This window comes from Girardinichthys multiradiatus, chromosome 4 (genome assembly GCF_021462225.1).
Source record: "Girardinichthys multiradiatus isolate DD_20200921_A chromosome 4, DD_fGirMul_XY1, whole genome shotgun sequence".
NCBI lineage: Eukaryota > Metazoa > Chordata > Actinopteri > Cyprinodontiformes > Goodeidae > Girardinichthys > Girardinichthys multiradiatus.
In genome coordinates, this window is record NC_061797.1 from 19,820,633 (window position 1) to 19,841,404 (window position 20,772).

At 38.6% G+C, this 20,772-nt stretch overlaps 1 protein-coding gene across 6 annotated transcripts in view; it reads left to right on the plus strand.

Annotated features, from left to right (window-relative positions):
- Window positions 1-245: 245 nt before the first annotated feature.
- LOC124866815 (protocadherin-9) overlaps window positions 246-20,772 on the plus strand; it is a 256,850-nt gene continuing 236,323 nt past the window's right edge. For 2 of the 6 annotated variants that reach the window (XM_047362775.1, XM_047362777.1), the window contains exons 1-2: window positions 247-1,320; window positions 1,778-4,904. In XM_047362775.1, coding sequence (XP_047218731.1) covers window positions 1,869-4,904 — 3,036 coding nt within the window. In that variant the 5' untranslated portion in view covers window positions 247-1,320; window positions 1,778-1,868. Of the gene's footprint in view, window positions 1,321-1,777; window positions 4,905-20,772 lie in introns of all 6 variants that reach the window. The other 4 variants (XM_047362773.1, XM_047362776.1, XM_047362774.1 and 1 more) reach the window with 3 other exon arrangements.

Here is a 20,772-nt window from a genome sequence, read left to right on the forward strand (position 1 = left end):
ATATGAGATACTCTTACACAAAGATTTTATTGTAAGCTTTGGTTTATTTTTTGCTCTAACAGATTTTACCGAGTGTGTCTTTTTTTTCTATTAATTATCCAATTATTGCAGCCTACCTGACAACAGGCAGGCAAACAGGTTGGCATTTGCGTGTTGATGCGCCCCTTTAAAAGCCAGCGAGTATTATTTCCATTTATATGCAAATAATATGAAAGCGAGAGGACATCCACTCTTTTTATTTATACATTTTAATCAACAGTACTGCCAGCTTCATCATCTTCGTCGTCATCCTCTTCATCAACCCCATCCAGCCTCCGGATTTTGGTTAAGCGTCTGTCTCTCTGCACCCTACAGCATCCTCTCCGACATCTCGCCGCCGACGACCCTCCGGACCGCTGTAAGTGACGTGACTCCGAACCAATCCTGCTGCGGCTCCGGATTGACAACGCAGCTGAAAGAGATGGGCGGTGTCCAATGACGAGGGTCGACGGGGTGGGAGGACGGGGGGAGGCGTTGGAGTGGTATACTTCACCACCTCTCCTATGGGTTTACAAAGAGTTAGTGCAAGATATTCTGCTCTGGGAGTGAGACTGCGAGGATAAGCGCCAGTGTGCTCTCGGAGCTTCGGTGTACAACACAGTAAAGGCTTTTCATGTTGCTTGGCATCTCCGAGAGGCATTGATTTTCAGATTTTGCACCTCTTTTTATAAATAGATTTTTTTATTATTATTTGTTGCTGTTTTGTGCATACATCTGGCAATCACTGATGGAGCTGCGTGAAGTTGAATCATGACGGGACACGAGTGTCTCCTCCTGCTTTCACCTCGTCGGCACATTCACCTTCACAGGTAGCCGGGTATAAGCAAGAAAAAAAAAAGCCGGTTTTCTCGGGACATTTACAGGGGATCACTATTCATATAAATATATATATATATATATTTGGATCTCTACTTATGAAAGGTATAACAAACAACTGATCACCTTGCTGTGTATACCCTGGGAAGCACGTTGATCACCGCAATTCTCGCAGGTCGCGCCGTCATTCTCTGTTCATTCCCGAAGTTAAAGTGGGAGAAAGGAACTGCGACACTAGCTATGCAGCTTCACATTAACCCCAGTTTTTGCGCTTTGCAGCTTTTACTCCAAATCTGTTCATCTGTCTGATCACTTCTACATTTTTTTTCTCCATCCCTTTTGTGGAACAAAACGCTATCAGCAAAGAGGGATCTCGTTACCTGAATGAACTCGCATACATCTGGGGACGAGACGACTATGAGCTATCACACTTCAGTTTTTCTCCTTTGCTGCAACGGATTTGGGGTATGTATGCATGTATGTAGGATAAGAATAGGTCTCAGTTGCCCACTGAATTCAACATCTGACTGAGCTTACTTTGTAGGCTTCATTCATGCGCATTCATTCGTTTAGGTGCCCACACACAGCTTAAGCTCTTTAACTTTGCCAATTTAAGTGAGAAATTATTAAGACTGTGTAATGTGTTGTGAAGTTTTCCAGCCTCAGGGGTGGAACATTCTTGGGAAGCATGAAATTAGGAGGATTTGCAAAGGAAGAAACAGATACTGCCGCTGCAGTTTAGTATTTGCTGATTATTGTGAATGTTTAAATGATATTCAGCTGAGCTTTTACAGTTACATTTAACATTTTACAGTCATTAAAGACAAAAGTGTTTTACCAAAGGAAAGTGGTTGTAGAATAACTATAATTACTGTGCATGTTAAAGAAACTTCACTGAAGAGAAACTCTCATGTATTCATAGGTGTTTTCGTGGACAATTACTGTCATCGCATTCAACACTGCACAGAAGTAAATCATTAAATTGCAAAGCCTGGAGAGAAATTAACAGCATCATGGATTTGAAAGACTATTACCTGTTGGGTGCTCTGCTTGCCTGCATATGGCTTGATCCTTCAATAGCTCAAGAATTAATATATCCCATCAGGGAGGAGCTGCAAGAAAATGTCCTTATTGGAAATATACCAAAGGACTTAAACATTTCCCATACAAATGCTGCCACTGGAGCAAGTGCTAATCTTGTGTACCGGCTGGTCTCCAAAGCTGGAGACAACCCACTGGTCCGTGTTCTGAGCAGCACTGGAGAGATATTCACAACATCAAACCGAATCGACAGAGAGAAGTTGTGCCCTGGTCCCTCATTTGAGGACAGCGAGTGCTCCTTTGAAATTGAAGTGGTCGTCCTGCCTAATGATTATTTCAGGCTGATTAAGATCAAAATAATTGTCAAAGACACAAATGATAATGCCCCCATGTTTCCATCCCCTGTGATCAACATTTCCATCCCAGAGAACACCCTCATTAACAGCCGCTTTGCTATTCCTTCTGCCACTGACCCAGACACTGGCCCCAACAGTGTCCACAAATATGAGCTGATCAATGGGCAAAGTGCCTTCGGTTTAGACATTGTGGAGACGCCAGAAGGGGAAAAGTGGCCCCAGCTTATTGTGCAGCAGAATCTTGACCGGGAGCAGAAGGATACTTATGTGATGAAGATTAAAGTAGAGGATGGTGGCAGTCCTCAGAAATCCAGCACTGCCATTCTTCAGGTCACTGTAACAGATGTAAATGATAACAAGCCAGTGTTCAAAGAGAGTCAGATAGAGGTGCATATACCAGAGAACTCCCCTATAGGCACATCTGTTGTGCAGCTCCAGGCTACGGATGCAGACATAGGGTCAAATGCAGACATACATTATGTATTTGGAACTCAAGTGTCTCCTGTGACCAAAAGACTTTTTGCATTGAATACAACATCTGGCCTAATTACAGTGCAGAGACCACTGGACAGGGAGGAGACTGCCATTCACAAGCTCTCTGTTTTAGCCAGTGATGGCAGCTCAAGTCCAGCCAGAGCTATTGTTACTATAAATGTGACTGATGTTAATGACAATCCACCTAATATAGACCTGAGATACATAATCAGTCCCATTAACGGCACTGTTTTTCTCTCAGAGAAGGACCCCATCAATACAAAGATCGCTCTCATCACAGTTTCAGACAGAGACACTGACATAAATGGCAAGGTCATTTGTTTCATAGAGAAGGATGTACCCTTCCATCTCAAAGCTGTGTACGACAACCAGTATCTGCTGGAAACATCTGCTCTGCTTGACTACGAGGGGACAAAGGAATACAACTTTAAAATAGTTGCTTCAGATTCTGGAAAGCCGAGTTTGAATCAGACGGCCTTGGTGAGAGTGAGGCTGGAGGACGAGAATGACAACCCACCTATTTTTACTCAGCCAGTCATCGAGCTGGCCGTCATGGAAAACAACAAGCGCGACCTGTTCCTCACCACCCTTACCGCTACAGATGAGGACAGTGGGAAGAATGCAGAGATAGTGTATCAGCTGGGACCAAATGCATCATTTTTTGATCTGGACCGTAAAACTGGGGTCTTGACTGCATCCAGGGTTTTTGACAGGGAGGATCAGGATAGATTCCTCTTCACCGTAACAGCGAGAGATAACGGGACTCCCCCTTTGCAAACACAGGCGGCTGTTATTGTAACTGTGCTGGATGAAAATGATAACAATCCTAAATTCACACATAACCACTTTCAGTTCTTTGTGTCAGAAAATCTGCCTAAATACGGCACTGTGGGGGTGATAACTGTGACAGATTCAGATGCTGGAGAAAATGCTGCTGTCTCTCTTTCTATTCTGAATGACAATGAGAACTTTATACTAGATCCATACTCTGGGGTGATAAAATCTAATGTGTCATTTGACAGGGAGCAACAGAGCTCCTATACGTTTGATGTTAAGGCTGTGGATAGTGGCAGACCTCCTTGCTTCTCAGCCGCAAAGGTGACCATCAATGTCATTGATGTTAACGACAACACACCAATTGTCATCTACCCACCCTCTAACACATCTTTCAAGCTTGTCCCTCTGTCCTCTATCCCAGGATCTGTGGTAGCTGAGGTGTTTGCTGTTGATGGTGACACAGGGATGAACGCTGAACTGAAATACACTATTGTGAGTGGGAATAACAAGGGTTTATTCAGAATTGACCCTGTCACAGGAAATATTACACTAGAAGAAAAGCCCACAGTAACTGACATAGGCTTACATAGATTAGTGGTCAATATCAGTGACCTGGGATATCCCAAATCACTCCATACCCTGGTGCTAGTGTTTCTGTATGTCAATGACACCGTGGGCAACTCAACACTCATTTATGATCTCATCCGACGCACCATGGAGACCCCAATAGACAGAAACATTGGTGAAAGCAGTGAAACTTATCAGAGTGGTGACTATTTAACTATAATGATAGCCTTTGTTACTGGCGCATTGGTGGTGATTATCGTCATCTTTGTGACTGTGCTGCTGCGCTGCCGCCACGCGTCCAGGTTTAAAGCCGCACAAAGAAAAAAACAAGGGGCTGAGTGGATGTCACCTAACACAGAAAACAAGCAGAACAAAAAGAAAAAACGCAAGAAAAGAAAGTCCCCCAAAAGCTCCTTGCTTAACTTTGTCACCATCGAGGGGAACAAACCAGATGATCCTGCCCATGAACCAATCAATGGAACCATCAGTCTGCCCACTGAGCTGGAAGAACAAGGGATTGGACGCTTTGATTGGAATGCCACGCCTACTACCACCTTCAAACCCAGCAGCCCTGACCTGGCTCGGCACTACAAGTCAGCCTCACCACAATCGGCCTTCCACCTCAAGGCCGACACACCTGTCTCAGTCAAGAAGCATCATGTGATTCAGGAACTCCCACTGGATAACACATTTGTTGGGGGCTGTGACACCCTTTCCAAGAGATCCTCCACGAGCTCCGACCACTTCAGTGCCTCAGAGAGCAGCTCCCAAGGAGGGTTCAAAACGAAGGGGTCCATGCACACCAGACAGCAGGTAAAGGAGCACTTTTACTGGTCTATAAGTACTGCCTATAACTGCCCTGTTCCACAGTGCTGAAGTGCCAGTCTAGATTAGGGACTCACTATGAGGTAGTTTGAAGAAACAGAAAGAGTACTGGAGAGTTACAACTGCAACAAATTTGTGTCTCAACCTAAAAGAAAGAAATAAAGAAAGAAAGAAAGAGAAAAATTGCTAAAAATCAAGCTGATCATGGACTCACCATCATAATTGGGGATGATAATCATAAACATGTTTTATTATTTAAACTACTGAATTAATATTTAACAAAATGCAAGTGGGTAAGCGATATTCTTGCCTTATTATTTCTCTTCAGCACCCAGTTTAGAAAACTGGCAAATTGTATCTATACAACTGTATCTTTGTGAAAGAAACATTTTTTTCTTGCCTATCTACTCAGATATCTGTCATCATCATAGCAAAATGCTGCCAACATGAAAAAAAGACTTTTCACCTCTTTTCTCATAAAAGTGTTTTCATGTTATTTGTTTATACCATTTTTTAGTGTGTATTGTAATATCACTAAATATTTTGTAACCTTTTCAACACCTGCTACAGCAACAATAGTCAATAATCAGACTGCTACAGTGGTATTGTGAATGTCACTGTAAGCGTTGCCTCATCATTTAAGCTTGAATTAAATGCCTCCTCTCAAATCACACTAGCGAACTGAGTAAAGCTCGTCTGGAACTTGATACACATCCAATTCAAAAAGGATTAGCCAATAATGAGCCTCAAATTTCAACGTAATCCATGCTGCTTTTTATCAAAGCCTTATTAATTTTTCTGCTAATAAAGCAGCACTACACAACACACAGTCCTAATCTAATCGAACACATGTGGACAAAAACGGGAAAGAGAGACAGTGCACGGAGGGAAGTGGAAGGCTGTGAGATCAGTCTGTAGGTCGGGCTTGATATGTAGTGGTACTGAACCTTTAGGTGGCACTGTTGCGCTGCATGGCAGAGCCTGGCACTATGCCAACTTGCAGTGGAATGCAAGGAAGGACAAGAAAGGAATGAAACCTATGTTAGAGTTCTTAGTGAAATACTCTCACCTAATGATGCAGAGGCTGCACAGGAAAGATTTATAATGGCAGTTGTAGATCTGAGTGATACGATCTATCCAGAAGAGAGAGTGGAATTACAGGGACGACACTGCAACTCCTGAGGATGCATACCTCCGGGTCACCCGGGATGCATTTAATGTGCTTCTGTGTGAGAGGTAGCAGTCAAAAGAGGCATTCAATGTGGCGTCACTCACCAGTTGATGCTTGTGTGTGGTTGGGGATGTGAGAGAGATGTGAGAAGAGACAATAAAATAGGTGACGGTGGTTGCAGCTGGTGGGTTGGGACGCTCTATTCCAGCCCTAGAGGGGGACACATGAGATATGACACTATACTGTAAGCACAACTTCATTGATTTGCTTGCCATCCCACAATTCTACTCATGATTTACTGCAATCAATAATTCTGACAAATGATTCAAAAAGTACATAAACAGTCGATGTGTGCTCTATAATGCTACTTACAATACACGTTTTCAGTCACAGAGCTTCATGTAGTTTAATTCATGTCTTTTGAGGTACTTACGTACAACATAAATATAACCTTTAGAAACCTTTACACAATTCAGTTGCCAATCAATCGTACTTCAATACTAAAACCAATTGTAAGAGTTTTACCTTGATGATACCATGTAATTGAGTTTTTCCCAGTGTAAACTACTATAATAGCAATAATGTTAAAGACGTTATACATAATATTACAATCCATATTGATTAATACATGAAATGATATAGTGAAAAAAAAAAACAAATAACTCAAATAATGAATAACAATAAAGTTCACAACATTCAATTCTTTATCTGAAACCATTTAGTTTCAGATTATTTTTAAACATTCAACAAATTCTGTAGAAACATTGTTTTTCACTTGAGATATATGATATGGTAAAATTATTAAAACATGTTTTTCTTATTGTAAAATTATGACCATGTTTTTATCTAGATGTCAAGATGTAGCCATTTAAGTAAAAAAAAAAAAACATTAAAAAGCAGTTGGTTCTAAGACAATGTCTGAACAGATTGTATTTAGGCTGTGCTATTTTGATAACTTGAGTCTAGTATAACTGAAATGTAATACTTAAGACTTGAAGTACATAGCACCAGACTGTTTACCCAAATTCAAAAACTGTATTTGATTTTTAAAAAGCAAAAACACTCCAGTGTAGTGCATGGTTTCTACATAAGTTTCTAGTTTTACAGAAGCTTGAATAAAACAATAAAGCTCATATATCTGCACAAGAGCAATGGGCAGAATCTGCCCAAAGAAAACCATAAAATGTTTTTCCAATTTCCATTTTTCCAATTTAATTTCATGTTTTGCAAAGCAATGACATGTTCTGTTTTTGGAAAGTAATACCAAAAATAAAACAAAAAACAAACAGTAAGAGTTGTTTGCTATAAAAATAAGTCTTCAGGTATTAATTTAATTTAAAAATCTATAAAGTATTAACAACACTTCGCCTGAAAACTTTCTAAAGGTTTCTGACTTTGCCCAGCTATGAGTTCATCAATTAACAATTGATCAACCCAGATCCCAAAAACTAACATAAAGCTCCAGCAGCCAACACAACCTCACTTTCAATGTTCTTTCACTTTAAATATCAAAGTAAAAAGTGAAAAACCAAATTTTCTAAAAATAACTGTAGAGGGAGATTTATTTGTTGAATTAAATGCCAGCATTTTCATCATCTGTGAAATCATAGGTCATCATAGATGATTTTGTCACTGCTTTGGCAGATGACACGTTCTGTCCCTAGGTGTCAAACTCCAGTCCTCAAAGGTTGGAGTCCTGCAACCTTTAGAAGTCCAGCACACCTGAATTACATAATTGGTCATCTGCAGGACGCTTTAGAAGCTGTTTGCATGAGAAAGTAATTCTGTCATTTGATTCAGGTGTGTTGGATTTGGGTCACATATAAAAGTTGCAGGACACCAGCTTTTGAGGACTGGAGTTTAACACAATCTAGTGCTGTTGTATCTCCTACCCCTAACTTTCACCCAGAGTTGAATCATTTCTAAAATCCAGTACATTGCAAATGATCTAATTCTGATTGAGATCGGTACTATTTGGTTTACGCCACAATGATGTGTCATGCTCGAAAAAACGCTCTTTCAAAGACTGACTCAAATGCATTCAGCATTGTCATGTTTGGAATACAGCATAACCTAAGTCTAGACCTGCCCACTGAAATCAATGTCTTATCATAATTCTTCATACCCAGGCTTTATGTTAAAACCCTCAACTTTAGTCATAAGTTATGGATAATAATCAAAAGAACAAGGTCCCATATACAAGCAGCTGAAATAAATTTTCTCCATACAGTATTTAGACTCCACACCAAAGCTAGAGAAATGAGCTTGGTTATCTGGGGGGAGGCTTGGAGTACATCCACTGCTACTCCACCTGAAAAGGAATCAGTTGAGGTGGTTTGTGTGTTGGATCAGAATGCTTCCTGAATATTTCCCTTTAGAGGATTTCTGGGATTGTCCCACTGGGAAGAGACCTTAGGGCATGCCAGAAACCCACTGGAGAGACTATATACTTGTGTCCTTTCTGACCTGAGATGCCTTGTAATTAAGACATCAAACAGCATCACAAACAAACATTTAATTATTTTATTTCCTTAATTTCTTTTGTTATTTTTTCATTGGATTCAGGTCAATATTGTTTTCTATTTTTCACATTGCTGGATGATATGTCTGCAAACATAGTTGTTTAATGAATGAGAAGCTGCCCTCTGCATTACTGAAATGTTGAATAATGCAGTACCAACTAAAACAGAAAAAGTCACTATGGGGTTAATCAAATGGAGGACTTATACTTTAATAGTAAAAAGTTCAAATAAAAAACAAACATCTTTCCGTTATCATTAATGATCTTTCTTTAGATATCTATCTCAAAGATAGAAGAGATTCAGTTTCAGATACATAGTGAGTAATAGTTACTTCAAAATACTGTACCTTATTGTTGCAGAGTGAAGTTTACATTTAGGTTATAGTGATAGATATCAGCCATACGAAAATTATTATTTTGCAATAAAATGGTGAATAAGGCATTACTTAAATTTTTCTATTCTTATTCTGAATGTTTTGTACACTGCCAACCATTTGTACTGACATGTGTATGTCATTACCATTTTACAATTGCCACACAGAACACATTGCATTGATTTGTGGCATTTCTATCAGCATATTAAATCAAAAACAGAAAGAAGATTAGCCAAGTTTGTCTTTAAAATGAAAATAATACCAATTATATTTGAGTGAAACCTTAAGCAGACAGCAAATCCAGAAAGCAATATCATCGGATTATCATATCATATTTCATGCAGAGTTGCCAGGCTTTAGGGAAAAAAAAGATAAGAACTGCAATATTAAAAGATTTCTTATATATACATAGATAATAAAATGTGTCAATATGATTTAAAGTTATCACTAGTTATTTTTTGGTGGAAAAATTGTGGTTGATGTAATATACTGAAATTAAAGTCAGTAGGGTGCAATTTGTTGCACTATAGAAACCATCACAAAGGTGAATGATAAAATGATGAAATTTTAGCATTTACTTTTTGTTAACAAACCAACGGCAAACATTCTCGGTCACCTGAAGTTAACAGAAAATAAGGAGTTAATTGGAAAAGGATGTTCAAGAGAAAGACACACAAAACAGAGTATAACATTGACCTTTTCTCTAAGAATTAAAAAGCAATTTTCTTTTAGTTTTCAACAGTCACTTCTTTGCAGCATCAGTGCCAATCAATAACAATGAAAACTGATGGAAAAAGGTAGAAGGAATAAAGCACATTGAAAGCAACAGCAATTCCTGACCTTCGTTCCTGGGAGTATAGAACATACAGGGAATTGTAATAACAGACATTTACCATCAGCTGTGCCATTACAGACAAATGTCTTGTGGTATGAGGTTTATACATCTCCAAACTCTGCTGATAGCAATGGAAGCAATCATGGGCTGCCTATTCTTTTTTTTGCACCTATTATTTACCCTCTAGGGACCCACATTAGTGTAAACAACACTGAAGAAAAAAAAAAAGCTTGAAAAAAAACTGTCCTAGTTTCACAAGGCATCACAAGCATCTAAGAAACCAAATATAATCATCACCATCAGTCTTCTTCTCATCCTGTCAGTAGTCTTAGGCATAGCTATGGTTCACTATCATAACATGAGCCCAGTGGCTATACATTAACTATGTGCTGTGCATCAGATCCCAGCGCTCATATTATCATGGTTGACTGGGGGTTGCAGGGTTTAGAAGTAACATTGTGAAACGGAGAAATCTAAAAGATACATGCGTACATTGTCACAAATTCAAAACATGTTTTATCTCCCCAGTTTTTTGTAGCATAAGATGTGTGTAAGGAGGCAAAATAATAAGGTGATGTAATATTTTGTAATGTACAATAATGTGTCCTGAAAATCCAGGTGTTAAAGTTTTAATTGTTTTAGGTTTTTCTTAAGCATATCAGGTAGTGTTTACCTTTTATTTTACTTGCACTGGCGCAATATATTTCTATATATCAAAAATCATGCCTTCTTTTTAGGAATTAATCATTTACAGCAAACACCAAAACCTGTGGTTTTCTGTCTAGCCAGGACTCCAGTATCATTTTTCTTTCTGTTGTGACCAGTATACCAAAAGCAGACAACGTTACACTTTAAGTAACAAACAAAGAGCAGACTACTTGATGGATTATACAGATTAAAGCACGGAGTGTTATAAAAACCTGTGAGAGAGAAACATGACTGCTTAGTTCAGTAATTCTGCTGTTGTCTTGTCACTACATTTAATGAATGGACATTCAATGCAAACAGGAGTTTATACAGACCATTGTAATTATGGAGCCTTGGGGGAGTCGTCCTTCTTGTGCAGGTTCATTTGCCACATTAATAAGGGGATTAGTAGTATGTACGGGGGCTGATGGCAGCAGGAGAAGTTTGAGAAGATTAATGAACTATGACAATGTTGCACCTGAGGGGAAAAGTCTGTTGCAATATCTTCTGGGTTGTGCTGACACAGAGTTTGGTGATGGAAGATGGAGAAAGGCCAGCGATTGTTGTCATACATCCTTCTCCCCAGCTATCCTGTCACTTAATCAGGATATTGTTTGTGATCTTTTATTCTTTACATCCCTGATACTTCTGACTAATGATGTTCCAGTGAGTTTCAAACCTTGAACAACAACAGCCAACATGTAAAATAGCCTGTGTTTTTGTGGATATGAATTAGTAATAACACTGGATGAATAAATATGAAGACTTTAATCAAGCAAATTTGTGATCTGTCTTGAGTCTGTTGCCAGCAGCAGTTTAATTATTTAGCAAACTACAGGTAGCTGCAAGAAAAAATACCCTGTGCATTGTGTTCTCTTATTGCATAAAATGTAGCATATCCCTAAGACAAATGTAGCTAGCCTTAAACAGTAAGCCAATAAGTCTGTGAGTCAAGTTTTGTATCAAAGCCCTGAACCGTCAGTGCAAGATTTGCAAGGCTCTTTGCCGCAGAGAACATCGTATTTCTTTAAGAACCTTGTCATGTACTCTATGTCTAGGTGGGTAAAAGGAAATGAAATGGATGGCAGGTCTTACTAAGGTAGTGGATGTGAGTAGAACTATCTGAGAAGATTATTGCCCCTTGGGTTATCCTGTTTTGTCTGCTCAAAACAACAAAGTAAATCAAAGCTCCCTGTTGGTGCACTGGTTGAACTTTTGAGTTCATTTATATGTTCATATTTTTTTATTTTGTTAAAAATGATATATTTATATTTTTATTTATGTGTTATATTTATGTATTTATAATTTTCTGTTGTTTTTTCCCCATTGTTTTTTGTAACTACCTTGGGCAATATAGCCAAAACACAGACAGTGGCAAATTACCAGGAATTACATTTAATTTATTGTATTTATATTTTTGTGGTGTTTCTGTTTCCAATAGATTTTTCATAACACATAATGACAAACATTTCCTCATTACACATTTTTTCTCCAAGACACATGCACAAGTTTTCATATTGACAAATGTTGCTTCATACTCAAAAGTCCTTTGTGTTGTTTTTTCTGGTTTAAATGTCCATCATTTTTGGCTGGCAACCCATTTATCTCAAATTCATCATTCACTTGTGCTTTGTAACATTGCTGTACAAAAGTCTGTGTGGCTTTTGTGGGGCTGTCATTACTTAATTCAACGCCATGTTTTCACCAATCTGCAAACTGCATTCCCATTTTTTTCTGAAGCAATCAATCAAGCTGACATACTAGCCTCTTAAATTTTCCAACACTGCATGACAGAAAAAAGACAAACTGCTGCCTAGAACATGTACAGTGTGCTATTAACACCTCAGCTGAATTCTCTTTAAATACCAATACAAATAAGAGTAGAGGGTGGAAGAAAATGTTTCTTGACTGCTTGCTTGTCTGCAAAAAAAAAAAAAAATTTGTAAAACAAATGAACTTTTGATGCTACTTCATTGTTTTGATGCCTCTCACCCCCCAATGACCCATCTCCTCTTTCCACTCCTCACTTGGCTCCTCCACCCACTCTTTTTCTTCCCCATCTCCAGCCCTAACCTTTCACCCACACTCCTATCTGGGTCAGTGCCATTACATGCAATGTTAAATCGCCAACAATGGGGGTGTTTTCACCTTTGTGTTGTGATCATTAGTAATAGATGAGGGTGGTTTGTTTTCAGGACACAGCCCAACATCTTTCCTGTTTTTGTCCTCTCTGTTCATCATTAGAGGAGCAGGAGTGCCTGGCCATTCCTGTGCTGTACGTTCTGACATGACAAACCCCACAGGGATGCCTTGTCAGTTGGGATGCTGTGTCAAGTAACACACAGTCACAAACTGTCACTGAGGTGTGCCAGTGTCCAGACTAATAGTCATGATAATGACATTGCCAGCCAACATCTTTCCCAACCCCAATCCCTCCACACTTCCCACTTTGTTTTTTACACTGAACTTTAAATGTGACTGCCATTGACTGCTTTGCCTTTGGGCCTCATAGCTCACAAATAATTTGGTCTGTAACCCTCATCAATGTAAATCTTTCTTGTATATATGATGTTTCATTAGAACTAACCTCCTGGTAATCTTGCCTAATGTGCTGTGTTAACACAATAATGGACTTGTAATTAATATTGATGACTTTTTTTTTGGTATTACTCAATTGCCTTGCCTTGCCTTTTACTTTTTACTTTTAGCTTTTAACCCTTAATGGGTATGCATTAATTACATCTGTAAACAACTCTTACAGTTTTTAAGTACACTGCAACTCCTATTTTGTTAACAAAAGCTTTACCTGAACAGTGCTATTCAACCTTTATAATTTCATAATAAATGTTTCAAAGAGACCATTTCTCACTTGTTTCGACTTTGTCTGTTTGTTCTCTATTTCTGTTGTGTTAAGAAGTTTCTATCTAGGCTGCCATTTGTGCACCACTTGGCATTTGCAAAACAAGAGCAGCAGCTGATTAGTGCCAGGCTGTATATTTTGAGTAGGAGATTTTTTTTATTTATTTCACTAATCTGTTTTTTGAAAACGACTCACAGAGAAACTGATGGGTAATCAACATAATAATTAACTAACTATAAAATGTAATGCTGTTTGTTGGCACAGTAGGTGTTTAGCTTTGCTGACCTAAATTCAGGAATGTCAGCAGGATCAAGTTGGCAGCCGTTTTAAAACAGCTGTTTTAAAACGGCTGCCAACTTTATTAATAGCTTTTTGTTATCCCAGCAACAAAAGAGTTGCTAAGATACTATAACATTTAAAAAAATATACACTTTTCATTACTTCCCTACCTATAGCAAGTGATAAAGAGTTTTCTAAGGCCATATCATGCTTTGTACTAAATAGTTTTTACACTCTTTCAAAACTCTTGCAAAAGAGATAACACTGATCACAGCACAAACGACCTATGGACATAAGCTGTTGTGAATGTTTTGCTGAAAGATAAATATACATTGCTTGCTCACTAAAAGATCGTAGGTTAGTTAATTGGACAGTTTCATATGCATATATTTGGGTTATGTTTTTAGCATTTTGCTGTTCATGCAGCTGAGAGGTATTTGTTTTGACAGATGAGACAAGATTGTGTTCCTATAGCACACAGAGACCTGGAACAAATGACATTTTCTCCTAATTTGAAAACATGTGACATAAACACAGGAAACAACTGTGTTTTTGGCTGTATTGTTAATGATCAATTACAGCAGATTGGTGGCGTAAGGAATTAAGACTTGAAAAAAGATGGACTGATAGACGAAAGGGACAAAGAAAATGTAACATACAGTAGATTTTTTTCTACACTTTAAATCAAACACATCTATAAAGTGCATAAGTAGCCTCTTTTTATGTGATAGCTGTGCCTCCTTCCCATCTCCTACAGAGGAGAGTAGTGAGTGCTTTACAACCATGAAAGACTGGAAGAATCATTAAACACAATTAAATGTATTCACACCAAGCTTCTACAGCATTATTTTAACATTTTTCTATGCACTCTGTACATACGCTTATTCATATTACATTACCATAAGGTAAATGAGGGCAGTAGCTTAATATAGATTCCCAAAGTCTACTGTATATAGCTCCTAAAAATTAAAATTGCACACAAATGTTATCATTCTAATCTCTATTTATGGTGGAATTTCAAAATGGGGCCTTAAAATGGTATGTTAGTTTTAAAGTACATAGAGAGTGCTTGTTGAATTTTTGTCTTACGCTGAGCAGCAACTAATAAAAAAAGAAAATACAAATCACTCAATCAATCCATCACCCCTCCCATTTTCATCATCATTACCACCTGGATCATCTTAATCAGCAATGTTCTGAAAATGCTTGTTGATGGGTATCAAACAGACTTATAAAGATTAGTACCTGTGTCTTTTTTTCCCCTTTTTTAGTAGTGAGAGCTTCTCGTAGTGACACTTTCATTCGTTAATCTCCAGTTACCTTTCATATAAAGAAGCACAGATGTGTCACCTCTAAACTGTTTTTTCTATTGCAAGAGAAAGGGTGTATAGGGCTGAGGGGAGTGGAGAATTTCAAAGTGCCACACCAACACATTTATGAAAAGTAGGCCTAACTCAGCTTAATCTGTCTACTCGCTTTTAAAGCCAGAAGCAGAGCTTAGTCTGCATTTGACAGAGGAGGAAGAAAAAAGACAGATAAATAAAAAAAATATTAAATATAGGTATTAATGCTTGACCTGATCTACATGGTCACTTTATTAAAGCTGTGTGCACCAGCTGCCTGAAATTGAAACCCAATTCCTGTAAGTATAATCATGTTGCCTGGGTTTTCAAAACGTGTCGACATTTCTGCATATTTTTTTTCCAAATCAAGCAAAGTGCAAATGCATTGATAAGACTATATAGAAATATTTGCAAATCCACTGCCTTAATTAAGTTTTGTAGAACAGGTTTATTTTGGCACTGTCAGAGATGATTTAGGATGTGATATTTATATGCATAGAATGATGTTTGAAACACTGAATTGTCAATACATTTACTCTATATAGCATCATCTCAATTAATATGTAAATGAAACATGCAAGTTTGTTTTGTGATGGAGCAATTAAATGACTGCACATGAGACAAAGGTCTTGCTTAACAATAGGCTAAAACTGAACCATTCAAGCAACCAGATTTGTTAAACTCTGTAAAGGCATCTCATGGAACCTCTGCGTGTCTACTGAAGGAAATGAACACACAGTCTTTTGAAACAGATTTATACTCATGTTCACATTTGTTCCATTATACAATTTTGTCATGAAGAAATTAAATGCGCCTGACAGAGCGTACATCCACTTGAGCAATTATCCACGAGGGCGATCTCACATGCCTTTTTAATGCTGTTTGGATAAAAAAAAACAGCCCAGTTCAATTTCTGGTCCTCCAACAGTCTTGTGTTATCAATAGACACCATGCATGCTCTAAAACTAATGATTAGATGTTCCACAGATAAAGAAGGAAATTATATGACTCACTTGTAGTGCTGTAGAAGTATAAAGGTAATATTTAAAGCGAGAGAAATAGGTGAAAAAGGACCCCCTTAATTGTTAATTCTCTAATGGAAATGTTCAATATTATTCAGGTTTACATAAGTATAATTTCTGAAAGTATTCATTATACATAAAAAGGTTCCCATGGTGTTTTCTTTTTTAGTATTTGATCACTAAAGTAGCTGAGAAAATATGCTTTGACGCATTCCACACTTCTGTTGGAAAACAATGTGCAGGCTGCAGCTTTTTATTCACACAAGAATAAATTCTGTAACTGCCCACATTTTAAAACAATATTGAACTCTATTGAGACATTAAAGGGACTCATAAAATGCTAGGAAGATTAAGGGGCTCCAAATAATAATAATATAAAACAACTGTGTGAGGCTTTCCACTTTCTTTACAGCTCTGTGGCAACACTTTCCCCTCAATCAATGCAATTCTTTTTACAGGAAAGATAACATCCTTTATAAATATAAATGTGCTTTCATCTGGAAGAGATAAGACTAGCAGAGTCTAAATAATAATCTGTTTTGATTTCCTGATAGAAGCTTTCCACTGAGAGTCATATGCACAGTTTTTTTTTGTTGTTCTATAGGTTGTTTTAAAGGTAGAAATAAACCAAATAATCAAGAATTTGATACTAAACATTTTTTTAAAACTAGAATAAGTAATCTGATTTTGCTAAAATGAGTAGAGTCATAGTGACCAAATCTAAGAAAAATTAAGTAACAGTGTTATAAAAGAAGATTCTAACAGTGCATGCAGTGGATCTTCACTGAATTAGTCCTCACCCTGATGTCATTGTACTGAATTAAGATCAAGATCAGTCAGGCACTTGGAAAGGAGTTAGGTTTTGGTACAAACTTTAGTTGTTTTTTTGTATTCTCTCTGGAACTATCACAAATCCTTTTATATGTATTCTTCATAATAGTGTGGTCTAATTCCAAAACATTTTATCTATAGGCTTACTTTTTAAAATCTATTTTTTGGGTGTGGTGCATTTTTCACAGAGAATTACCAAATGTTACTGACTCCAGGCAAAAAAAAAAAAAAAAGTACATTCCTTTTCCGGGTGAAATGTCTAAAAGACTGTGCTAACTTATGCACTGAAGTGCAAGGTGGGAAAAGTCCCTCCAGTCTAAGTTATGTGTAGAATCCTCTTTAAAAGCTGGTGCATTCATCATGCCACTGGGAGCCCGAGGCAAATGTTGCTTTTTTATTTCTCTTTAGTTACTAGAGACAAGTTTACATTCACATACAACTGCACACACAAAACGAATGGACTGAAGGTCATGAAAGTGAACTTTGGATGAGATGGTTGCTTGGTCAATTCTGAACCGGGATGATAAATTAGATGAGGGAGAAGAACCCCCCACAGAGATGCCCTTTAAAAAGGCATTATTCCAGAGGGATCTGTCCGAGGATGAGACTGCTGTTTCATAGAGAGTAGTTTTAAATGTGCAGACCATGATTTTCTTAGAAAAGGTATTCATAGTAAGGAAATCTAACAAGTAACAAGTAATTTATTGTAATTGTTGTATGTCAGAAATACAGGTCCTTCTCAAAATATTAGCATATTGTGATAAATTTCATTATTTTCCATAATGTAATGATGAAAATTTAACATTCATATATTTTAGATTCATTGCACACTAACTGAAATATTTCAGGTCTTTTATTGTCTTAATACGGATGATTTTGGCATACAGCTCATGAAAACCCAAAATTCCTATCTCACAAAATTAGCATATTTTATCCGACCAATAAAAGAAAAGTGTTTTTAATACAAAAAACGTCAACTTTCAAATAATCATGTACAGTTATGCACTCAATACTTGGTCGGGAATCCTTTTGCAGAAATGACTGCTTCAATGCGGCGTGGCATGGAGGCAATCAGCCTGTGGCACTGCTGAGGTCTTATGGAGGCCCAGGATGCTTCGATAGCAGCCTTTAGCTCATCCAGAGTGTTGGGTCTTGAGTCTCTCAACGTTCTCTTCACAATATCCCACAGATTCTCTATGGGGTTCAGGTCAGGAGAGTTGGCAGGCCAATTGAGCACAGTGATACCATGGTCAGTAAACCATTTACCAGTGGTTTTGCCACTGTGAGCAGGTGCCAGGTCGTACTGAAAAATGAAATCTTCATCTCCATAAAGCTTTTCATCAGATGGAAGCATGAAGTGCTCCAAAATCTCCTGATAGCTAGCTGCATTGACCCTGCCCTTGATAAAACACAGTGGACCAACACCAGCAGCTGACACGGCACCCCAGACTATCACTTACTGTGGGTACTTGACACTGGACTTCTGGCATTTTGGCATTTCCTTCTCCCCTGTCTTCCTCCAGACTCTGGCACCTTGATTTCCGAATGACATGCAGAATTTGCTTTCATCCAAAAAAAGTACTTTGGACCACTGAGCAACAGTCCAGTGCTGCTTCTCTGTAGCCCAGGTCAGGCGCTTCTGCCGTTGTTTCTGGTTCAAAAGTGGCTTGACCTGGGGAATGCGGCACCTGTAGCCCATTTCCTGCACACGCCTGTGCACGGTGGCTCTGGATGTTTCTACTCCAGACTCAGTCCACTTCTTCTGCAGGTCCCCCAAGGTCTGGAATCGTCCCTTCTCCACAATCTTCCTTAGGGTCCGGTCACCTCTTCTCATTGTGCAGCGTTTTCTGCCACACTTTTTCCTTCCCACAGACTTCCCACTGAGGTGCCTTGATACAGCACTCTGGGAACAGCCTATTCGTTCAGAAATTTCTTTCTGTGTCTTACCCTCTTGCTTGAGGGTGTCAATAGTGGCCTTCTGGACAGCAGTCAGGTCGGCAGTCTTACCCATGATTGGGGTTTTGAGTGATGAACCAGGCTGGGAGTTTTAAAGGCCTCAGGAATCTTTTGCAGGTATTTAGAGTTAACTCGTTGATTCAGATGATTAGGTTCATAGCTCGTTTAGAGACCTTTTTAATGATATGCTAATTTTGTGAGATAGGAATTTTGGGTTTTCATGAGCTGTATGCCAAAATCATCCGTATTAAGACAATAAAAACATTAAATATTTCAATTAGTGTGCAATGAATCTAAAATATATGAATGTTAAATTTTCATCATGACATTATGGAAAATAATGAACTTTATCACAATATGCTAATATTTTGAGAAGGACCTGTATTTTCTGACAGAAAATAGCAAATTTGTCTTGCATGGAGGATATCAATAAACTAGTCTTTCTTAATATATTTGAAGAATGAACATCACTAAGGGAGCAACAGCACCATCCAAACCTGGTGATGCCCAAGGAGCAGGAGGACTTGCCTGATAAATCAAGGTAACTCCTTCGCCAGCAATGTCAGGACATCAGTTCCTGTTAAGTCTCTATAGTAACCTACCATTATACTGGCCAATAGGTTCTTCAGTCACTATTTCATGTTCTAACTAGCAGCAGGTCAGACTGGGGAGCATCTTCTCCCACAGCAGATCAATAAGTACTGGTGCCCCCCAGGGGTGTGTTCTCTCCCCACTCCTCTTCTCTCTGTACACAAATGACTGTACCTCAGCGGACTCGTCCGTGAAACTCCTGAAGTTTGCAAATGACACCACTGTCATTGGTCTGATCCAGGACGGTGATGAGTCTGCATACAGACAGGAGGTGGATCGGCTGGTACTCAACCCACTCAAGACCCCCCTCACCATCCTCAACAACACTGTAGCAGCTGTAGACCACTTCAGGTTCCTAGGAACCACCATCTCTAAGGACCTGAGATGGTCTTCACACACAGACACTGTTCGAAAGAAAGCCCAGCAGGGACTGTACTTCCTGAGGCAACTCAAGAAGCTCAACCTTCCACAGGAGCTGCTGGTCATCTTCTACACTGTCATCATTCAGTCTGTCCTGTCTTCATCCATTTCAGTGTGGTTTAGTTCATCCAAAAAACAGGACAGGTCCAGACTGCAACAAATAATCAGGACTGCAGAGAGAATAATCAGGGCTGACCTTCCCTCCATCCAGGACTTATACAGGTCTAGGGTCAGAAAAAGAACTGCAAAAATCTCTGCAGACCCCACACACCCTGCACATAAACTGTTCAGAGTTTTACCTTCAGGCCGTCGCTACAGAGCACTGTTTACTAAAACCAGCCGCCACAGAGACAGTTTCTTCCCCCAGGCTGTTTCTCTGTTGAACATTCAATAGAGTACCAAACAACAGGATACAGATGTGTGTATATATATACAAAAACAATATCCCGAGAGCAAAGTGTACCAGAGACAAATTCCTTGTTTGTATGTACGAACTTGGCAATAAATCTGATTCTGATTCTGATGTTCATCTTCATCCAGGGGATGAACATCTGGAAGGGTGAAGTTGTTTTTGGCCAGTCAACTCTAAGCTTTGTCCAGCTAACAACTCTGCTTTTCAATCACCATCTCCAAGCACACAGCACTCGATACATCTTTACTTGGCTAGTTTGTCCATCTGGGCTGCCCTGATGCAGTTGGCTATTTAACCTTACTCCACAACAAGCCATATTCCTTCTCCCTTACATCATCAAACATTATTCCTATTCCCATTTTATCACATGGAGCCAAGAAAAAATCTAGCTTTCCTGGAAGGAAGACAGCTAAAATGCACCAGCTATTGTTAAACCTACCATAGATATAGAATATAGAAAATTAGTTCTGAGCACATAAATATATTTACAGTGTTATATTTAAACAGAATAGGAGAAAATTGAAGAACCGAAAAGTTAAGATAGCCTTGCTCAA